At 39.8% G+C, this 9,350-nt stretch overlaps 1 protein-coding gene across 1 annotated transcript; it reads left to right on the top strand.

The window, feature by feature from the left end:
- Positions 1 to 1,531: 1,531 nt before the first annotated feature.
- On the top strand, positions 1,532 to 8,923 carry LOC116050268 (trace amine-associated receptor 13c-like). Its single transcript, XM_031300251.2, has 3 exons — positions 1,532 to 1,766; positions 2,084 to 2,664; positions 8,609 to 8,923. Exons 1-3 carry the CDS (start codon positions 1,600 to 1,602, stop codon positions 8,854 to 8,856), a joined length of 996 nt encoding a protein of 331 aa, XP_031156111.2. The 5' UTR covers positions 1,532 to 1,599; the 3' UTR covers positions 8,857 to 8,923.
- The last annotated feature ends 427 nt before the right edge of the window (positions 8,924 to 9,350 follow it).

Here is a 9,350-nt window from a genome sequence, read left to right as displayed (position 1 = left end):
TGTTGTTGGGTCTTGCATGGTTCGTCAAGTGCCGATCGCCAGGTGCCACAAAACATGCCACCACGGTGCCCTTGTTAAGGATGTTAATGCCTCTGCCCTACAGCTACTATGTCAACACCAATTTGTATCTTCTGCTGCGTTGCATGCTGGAGGGAATAATTTAAAGATGCAACAATTTGAGAAACTTAAAGCGGATATTGTCTGCTTAATTTACAGTATTTTGAACACCAACAAACAATGCATAATCTCAGGACCACTGTCCTCCCCCTGTTTTGGCGATGTAAAATTTTGAAGAAATTAGAACTGATCTCTTCAGACATGATTGCCTGAATCATACGGGATCTCGTTTTTTATCCATGAACATGTTAGGTGTCTATTTGTGACCCTCTGCATTGCACCAACATAATCAAAAAGTACCCAGGGCAAGACTCTGGTAAGCGTAAATTACGTTTAACCATGTGTCCAGCTATTTTAAATAGCTCACATTACTGTACGTGTGAACAGTAATCTTCATTTAACATTGTAAGTGACAATTTCTTTTCCCGGGATGAAAATGTTTCACCGAAACAAGTTGCTTCCTGAGACTATTTTACAGAGCCTCCATCGCTGCATCCAGAGCTTAGCGCCTCCCGAAACAATTGTGATTGGTTTAAAGAAATGCAAACAACACGGAGCGTTTTTTTCTCCTACCCAAGAATGTATCTGTGGTGTAGCCAGACCTTACTCCACAGGGCTGTACCATAGACTGTTAATATTAATGGACAAAGCATCCGGTTCGGCGAAGTGCTGCAAATGCGGAAGTGCCTTAAACCTGCATTCTATCTGAATTCCAGCAGGGGGTGACACGTGCAATTGCAAAAGGAGGTCGGTTTCTGTAGAAGTCTATGAGAAAGTGAACCACTTCTCACTTGATTTATTACCTTAGTAAACATTTTCATGATGCGTTTATGGTGTCAATCGCTAGTTTTAAGTCTTCTGCAACACAGAATGATGTTCATTTTTTGAATTATGGTCTGAAATCCTAAAGACCTAAAATCTGCGATAAAGCAGGGGGTGTTTTTGGGGCGTGGCGATGATGTGATTGCCAGTGAAAGTGTAACGTAGAGTGTAAACAGCTCCTCCCTCACTCCTCCCTCTCGTCTAAAATCGTCACATCCGCAACCAGGATGGCTACGCCCTTAACGGCAAACTTGACGACTCGTAGCAGATCTCCACAAACCAATGGGTGACTTCACACATGCTCTGTCCATTCATATTATAGAGTCTATGGGCTGTACAGATAGAGCTGGCAATGCAAAACTACTGTTTTAGTAACTTGACAAGTAATGTGTAAGACATTAACAGGACAAAGGAAAGGAAACAAGGGTAAAGAATAACAATGGAGAGATTGGATAGAGAGACAGTGTGAGAAGCAGGGTTGCAGAGAAAGTGATTAAGATGAGGGTGGGATGTGCAGAGTGAGGAAGGAGGGGCATCAGAGGCAAACAGGGGCTGAGAAAGAGGAGGGGATGAAGAGAATGTGAGGGAGATAATTCAGTTACATGACTCAGGTTTGTTCAGAAAGCTGCCAGAGCTGCAGCTATCTGCAGATCTCTGCAGATGGATGTTGAGGACAGAGCCCAGCTCTGCTTTCCACAGCTGCTGAACACCTCCTGCAGGAAGCCCTTGCCTCCTTGGCCCGAAACAGTTACCATTGTGTGGTACTCCATCTCTCTGCTCACTGTGGCTCTCAACCTGCTCATCATCATCTCAATCTCCCACTTCAGGTAGATGTTAACTTTTTTGCTTCTTTCTACAGGATTTGTAACTTAAAAATGTGAACAGCTGCTGTATATTTAGAAGAATTGTCTTTGAGTTAGTTCTGAATAATGTTGCTACAAATGTCTGACTTTGATGTTTTTCATGTCTACTCTGTTACCAATACTAAACATTGCTTTCTGTCCACCATGACCTCAACCAAGTAATTTTAACTGTCAGATGTGGTGGATCGGAAAATGTTTAAACTCATAAGCATCTTTATTATTTTGAATACTGGTTTTGGTTGTTCTGTCATTGTTGGTTGTGCTTTTCTCTTTTCCTCCAGGCAGCTCCACACACCCACCAACATCCTCCTCCTCTCTCTGGCTGTCTCAGACCTTCTAGTGGGCCTCGTGCTGATGCCTGTAGAAGTTCTCAGAAAAACATCTTGCTGGTTTCTTAGTGACCTTGTGTGTGCTACGTATACTCTTCTTTCAGTCAACATTCCCTCAGCCTCAATAGGTACCATAGTGCTCATATCAGTTGACCGTTATGTTGCTATTTGTGACCCTCTGCATTACACCACTAAAGTCACCGGGAGAAGAGTTAAACTCTGTGTTTGTCTGTGTTGGCTCTGTTCCGTTTTCTACAGCCTTCTTTATTTAAAGGATCTCCCGACTCAATCAGGGAAGTATAAATCCTGCTACGGAGAATGTGTGTTTTTATATGACCCGATCTCATTGACTATTGATCTTGTATTGACCTTTATTGTTCCAGTTACTGTGATCATAGCTCTGTATCTGAGAGTGTTTGCTGTGGCTGTGTCTCAGGCTCATGCCATGCGCTCTCACATTACAGCTGTCACACTCCAGCATTCAGTGACTCCAAAGGCAAAGAAATCAGAGCTGAAAGCAGCCAGGAATCTTGGTGTTCTTGTACTTGTGTTTCTAATGTGTTTCTGCCCATATTACTCTGTCTCTCTTGCTGGTGACAACTGGGTCAATGCTTCATTTGCATCCTGTGGTCTCCTTGTGTTCTATTGTAACTCTTGTCTAAACCCTCTGATCTATGCCTTGTTTTACCCCTGGTTTAGAAAATCAGTTAAACTCATTGTTACTCTTCAGATACTGCAGCCTGGCTCCTGTGAGACCAACATGCTGTAGAGGCTGTGGAGGGACTCAGATCAGACTTGGTCTGAGGATGAATGAATGAATGAATGAATGAATGAATATGTTCCTGCTGTTCAGTGAGTGAAATATCAAATACTGAGTGAGTGAGAAAGTGAGAAAAGTGAGAAAGTGAAATATGCTTTCCTGTCTTACTGTCCAAATTGTGTATGATCAACAATTGAAAGACCTTTGCTTCAGCTTTTGCTTGTTTTGTTTTTTTTTTCTCTGATGCTGCTGCATTTAAAAGGAGCTATAAGCAATGTTGGGTGACGTTACTTCTTGTTGACATTCAAAATATTTTCAAACTAAACGAGACTAGCTTGCCTCCCTCCTCATCCCGTCCCGTCCCCCTCCCTTCCGTGCTTCAGCGCACTAACCCCCCAAACCCCACCCCAAATCCTTCTTGTCGGTTATTGGCTGGAACACTGGAACACTGTTTGTTAGGTTTCGTGGTCCAGGTTCGCCAGTTTATTTTTGTTGGAGTTAGTGGAGCCTGGGCTGTTTACAGAGACCGCGTTTTTTTTTTTTACAGTGTGTTCAGGGGACATGCAGCTTGCCGATAGTGAGATGTTTGCTGTATGTGACAAAAAATGTTGTAGCCTAAAAAACATGTGATATCACTTAGAGCACCTTTAAAGAGAGTCATTACGTTACTCTTCAGATACTGCAGCCTGGCTCCTGTGAGACCAACATGCTGTAGAGAGACTGTGGAGGGACTGAGATCAGACTCGGTCTAAGGACAAATGAATGAATATGTTGCTGATGTTCAGTGAGTGAAATATCAAATACAGAAGGTGTACATATGCTTTTCCATCTTTAAGTCTAAATTGTGTATGATCAACAATTGAAAGGACTGTGCTTCAGCTTCATCTTGTTGTGTATTTTGTCTCTCTGATGCTGCGGCATTTAAAGAAAGTCATAAGCACCATATACTGTTTTTAGGTAATCACCCAGTTTAATGCAAGCTTTACATTCACAAATGTATGACACTTATGTAGAGTCTTTTTTTCCCAGGGAACCTGTTTTTTCTTTGTGATAGGAAACATTTCAACCCAACACAACAAAAGAGCTACTAAAGCTTTGTATTTACGTCCCTATCTTTAGTAAAAGTATCATCCCTGTGATTTGTGTCCATTTACTTGCAAACAGAAATCACAGGCCTGCTGGGCTCTTGTTTCACAAAGAAAAGACGCCCCTGAACAGCCAAACTTTCCCGTCAAGTATAGAAAAACATCAGCTGTGAACAGTAATTGGGTTTCACGTAAAACTGTCAGTACAAAAAGATCATGTTCCCTTTACAAAGTTGTTTTAATCATTTCAGTTTAGTGTCATTCATATGTGATCCCTGTATAATCTATATTGTCTTTATGACAGAATTATTTAAAGCACTATGAAGTCCTGTTGCAAGAAGTAAAAAAATAGATTTGAAAAGACAGGATTATCTACAGTTCATCAGATCATTGCAGTCACATTTCCAGAGAAACATGTAATCATAGGACAGAGAAAGTTAAAGTTTCACAAATTATGTAGTGTAATGGGTTGCAATTTTAAAGATTTATTAAAAAATAATCACTGAGTCATTTATTTAAATTTTACATAGCATAGTGATTTGTTGTAAAATGACATGAAGTATGATAATAAACAAGACATTTATAATGTAACATTGTGTCTTTTTATTGATTTTTTTTACAATAAACAATATAATTTTAACTGGTCACAAAAAACAATAACAAAATAACAATAATGACATGTTGAAAACTCCAGAACAAAAAAAAAAAAAAAGAAAAAAACTACAGTAAAAGTAAATACAACAGTAACAGTATAAGCTTACAAAAAGGGTGGGTGGGGGTTGAGATAATTTGTTTACCGTGTCTCTACGAACACGGGTCACCAGGGGTTGCAAGCCTGCAGGGCATTAATCAGTTAAATAGACAGAACCAGATACTCTTACTGGCTGTTTTCCAATTCTCACAAAGTGATTTCAGAGCTATGAAGCTGCATTTAGACAACATGCAGTCCTTTCATTCATTTAAATAGGGCCACTCCGTTGAGGCAGTAGGGCTTGGTTAAATTAGAAAAAAGTGATGTTAAAGCCTGAGTCCTTTTTTTGTTGGTCCAAACTTAAACCAAATGGAAAAAAATTAGACCATATTAGCAATATACAGAATAAGATGTAGAAGTCAGTGGAAGCAGTGGTGTAGGGTGTGCATGAGTGAGTGAGAGGGTGTTGGTGTTGTCAAGTGTAAACTCAGCAAAAGGCAAACTTAGGAGAACATAACCTAACCAAGCCAAACCATAGTATGCCTGTGGAGTACAGCCAGAGCAGAGAGAAGATACTGCAGCTTAAGTGGCCTCAGCACACCAGACCCAGCTGAGCTGAGTTACTCTAATTAGTAACCTGCAAACAGGAGGCACAAATTAAGACACACCTCCTCAACGTAGACAGCAAAAACACTTAAATGACACCGCAGGGCATCACACGTTAACCTAGGACACAAACTAATGAGCTGGGCAGGGGCAAAACATCCCGCTTTTGTAACAGTACTTACCCTGCCACTATTAGGCTCCTTAATGCTCAGGCACCTTACAGAGTAAACCTAAATGCACCTTATTCAAATGCACTTCATGGACTGCACCAGAAACTTTATGGGAAGTTGCAATAGCACAAGGTCTTTATAGCGCTTTACTGGTTGGAATGATTGTCTATGTTATTGTCTTTTATGTACTGTATGTTCCTGTGTATGCATTGCCTTTTTTTAACCCGATTGGCACCAAGACAAATTCCAATCAACTGTGTTGACATGGCAATAAAGTATTGAACTGATGATTTCAGGCAGGTGTGTTGATGCTCTGAAACATCTAACACATGCAGGGAAGGTTTCCAAAGCACAATTGCTGATTATGTATAAGATGTGACATTGTGACCGCTTGAACTCTAATTTTCAGGTCCAAAGGCAAACGCTGATCTCAGTGAGCTATTGTCCAGGTGATGGCTCCTCTAGCTATTTGGCTATATTTTATTGAGTCAGCCTGGGTTGACTCTATAACATGACTTTCCTTAACTGGAACTGGACTGATTGTTAATCAGAATCAGGTGTGTTAATGGAGAGATACATTTAAAATATGCAGGGCAGTTGTCCACAGCACAATGCCTGATTAGATACACGTATGATCATCTTGCAACACCTGGTGCTCGAACTCAAAACCATTGAGGCTGTAGACAGGTTCTGATCTCAGGGAGCTATTATCTGGGTGATGTCACAAGTGGCATCGCAACGCCTAGTAAACAAGGAGCAGGCTTGCACGAAAATGCCAAATTTAAAGCTGCTGTAAAAAAAAAAAATTATTTCATATTAGAAAATTCTGAGAATTTGTGTACTTGGTTGAGACAACATAGAGATGCCTGTCATTTATTTTCAAAAAGATCAATAAATGCCAAACTGATGTTTAAAGATTCTATATTTTGCATTGACTGCAATGATGAGGACACAATTCAAAGATTTTTTATCTAAAATCACTTTTAGATAAAATTCTGAAATTTTACAATGATCTTCGAATGTTGTGATTTTTGTCCATGAACATCAAATATTTAGTTTGGAAGAAACTGCATGATTTGTTTATACTACAGTATGCAGTAAAATGTTTTAAAGTGCCCATATTATGAAAAAATCACTTTTTCTGAGATTTGGGGTGTTATGTTGTGTCTCTGGTGCTTCCACACACATACAAACTTTGAAAAAAATCCACCCATGCTGTTTAGAGTGAGATACGGTTTCTGAATGTGTCCTGCCTTCAGTCTCTGGGTGAGCTGTTCAAAATCGGCACGGCTTGTGACGTCACAAGCCGAAATGAGCAGGCTAACCGCAACCATTAGCTCGTAGCGTTAGCATGCTAACGCTAATGCTAACGCTAGCATGCTAACGCTAGCATGCTACTTCGTTTTCAATAGCAAAGCACTGCTACAACACACACAAGTTCACCATAATCTCCAAAAGAACTACTTACATGTGCGCCCTCATTTAGAAGTCTCCCAGCTAATCCTGCCTTGTAACTGACCGAAGTTGTAGAAACAGCCTTTCTTTTACTGTCTATGGAGCTAGCTAGCTGACATGATCTACATCTGAGCAACTGGGCATGTGCAAGTGAAATCAAAGATAGTACAGAAGAAGAAGAAAAGAGGTCTCACTCTGTAGCTAAAACAGAGACCAGCTGAAAAGAGGAGCTGCAGCAGTGAGAGAGAGTGGTGCAGTACAACAAAAATATGGTGTTTTTTGAAAATTAAACCATGTAAACCTATTCTGGTACAACCTTAAAATACAATTATGAACCTGAAAATGAGCATAATATGGCTGCTTTAATGCACTATGGGCTAAATTTTTGATGAATCAAAAAACTGAAAGGTAAATTTGTGGAGGACAGTCTGGAGATGGAGTTGCCCAAATTTGGTGTAAATTGAAACAAACATGTGGGAGGAGATAGGTTTAAGAAGAGAGTGATGGACTTCAAAAAATGCTACAAGGTAACAGCAGAGCATAGTTCCTCTTCTATTTGTATGTATGTGTATGACAAGAACAGCAGGGCTCCAGACTACCTTTTTTCACTAGGGTCACAGTGCCCCTAACTGAAAATGTTAGGGGCACACACCATAAATCAACATGCTAACCAAATATTCACATGCATAATAATAATAATAATAATAATAATAATAATAATAATAATAATAATAATAAAAAACATACTTTGGCAATAGATGCAGAAATTACAATGTGCTGTTTCAAATTCAGTATCACATTTTATTGTGCACTTTTGAAGATGCAACATAGAAGGTAAACCGACGGCACCATCGCTGTCATGACAGTAGAAATATTTAAAAAAAAATTCAGAATAAAAAATAGTTCTTAGTAGAAAGTGCTTAGTAACCTTTCGGTCATTTCACAATTAAAAACAATATTTAACAAATGTATGTAAACATTAGGGGCACTGGCCAATAACATTCCACTTGAACAAGTAGGCCTTAACAACACCATCATGTATGGTTCATGTATGGCGCTGCACTTAGCTAAACGCTAGAGAGGGAACGTCGCCGTGGATTTTCAACCGGCTGATGCGAGTCATCCAGCAGAGTTTTGCCGGGCCGATTGGTGTGATATCCAGGTTTCCAGCGTAAATGTCACAAAGCTGAACGACAGTGAAGCTACTGCTGTCCTATTGCAGCATCTAAACTTACCTTTTTAGGAGCCTCTATTGTTGTTTAAAGGCGCCGACACACCAACCCGATTATCGGCCGTCGGACATAGCTTATGTTTGTTCAGAAAGCTGCCAGAGCTGCAGCTATCTGCAGATCTCTGCAGATGGAGGTTGAGGAAGGAGCCCAGCTCAGCTTTCCACAGTTCCCAAACACCTCCTGCAGGAAGCCCTTGTCTCCTTGGCCCCAAACAGTTACCAATGTGTTCTACTCCATCTCTCTGATCACTGTGGCTCTCAACCTGCTCATCATCATCTCTATCTCCCACTTCAGGCAGATATTAACTTCTCAGCTTCTCTCTACAGGAATTGTAACATAAAAATGTGAACAGCTGCTGTACATTTAGAAGAATTGTCTTTGAGCTAGTACTGAATAATGTTGCTCCAAATGTCTGACTTTGATGCCAGAGACTGTTGTTCATGTCCACTCTCTTAAAGAAAATTAGAGCTGAAAGCAGCCAGGCATCTTGGTGTTCTTGTAGTTGTTTTTCTAATGTGTTTCTGCCCATTATACGCCACAATATGGACAGGTTACAACTTGTTTACTGCTTCAATTTTACCCTTTTTACCCATTCTGTTCTGTTTTAACTCTTGTCTAAACCCTGTGATCTATGCCTTGTTTTACCCCTGGTTTAGAAAATCAGTTAAACTCATTGTTACTCTTCAGATACTGCAGCCTGGCTCCTCTGAGACCAACATGCTGTAGAGAGGCTGAGATCAGACTTGGTTTAAGGATAAAGCAATGAATGCTGTTCAGTGAATGAGTTATCAAATACAGAAAGTGAAGATATGATTACCATTACACATTTTCATGTATTTTTCCAGCATAGATATACATCAGCTCTTGTTTTTATGATAAAACCCGTCAGTACAAAACCACCATGTTCCCTTTCAGCTCAGCCACAAAAGTTGTTTTAATCATTTCAGTTTAGTGTCATTCATATTTGATTACTGTATCACATGTCTTGTCTCTATGACAAGTTTTAAGCACTATGAAGTCTTTTTGGCAAGAAGTTAATTTGAAAAGACAGGATTATCTACACTTCATTAAATAATTGCTGCTACATGTCCAGGGAAACATGTACAGTGTGATCATAGGACAGAGGAAATTAAAATTTTACAATGTGAAATCTGATGGGTTGCAATTTAAATCAGATTTGATGTCATTCATTCTATTTAACATAGCATGGTGATTTGTTG

The sequence above is a fragment of the Sander lucioperca genome, chromosome 8 (assembly GCF_008315115.2).
Source record: "Sander lucioperca isolate FBNREF2018 chromosome 8, SLUC_FBN_1.2, whole genome shotgun sequence".
Classification (NCBI taxonomy): Eukaryota; Metazoa; Chordata; class Actinopteri; order Perciformes; family Percidae; genus Sander; species Sander lucioperca.
The sequence above is the reverse complement of the archived record's forward strand: the minus strand, read 5'-3'. Positions and strand labels throughout refer to the sequence as shown.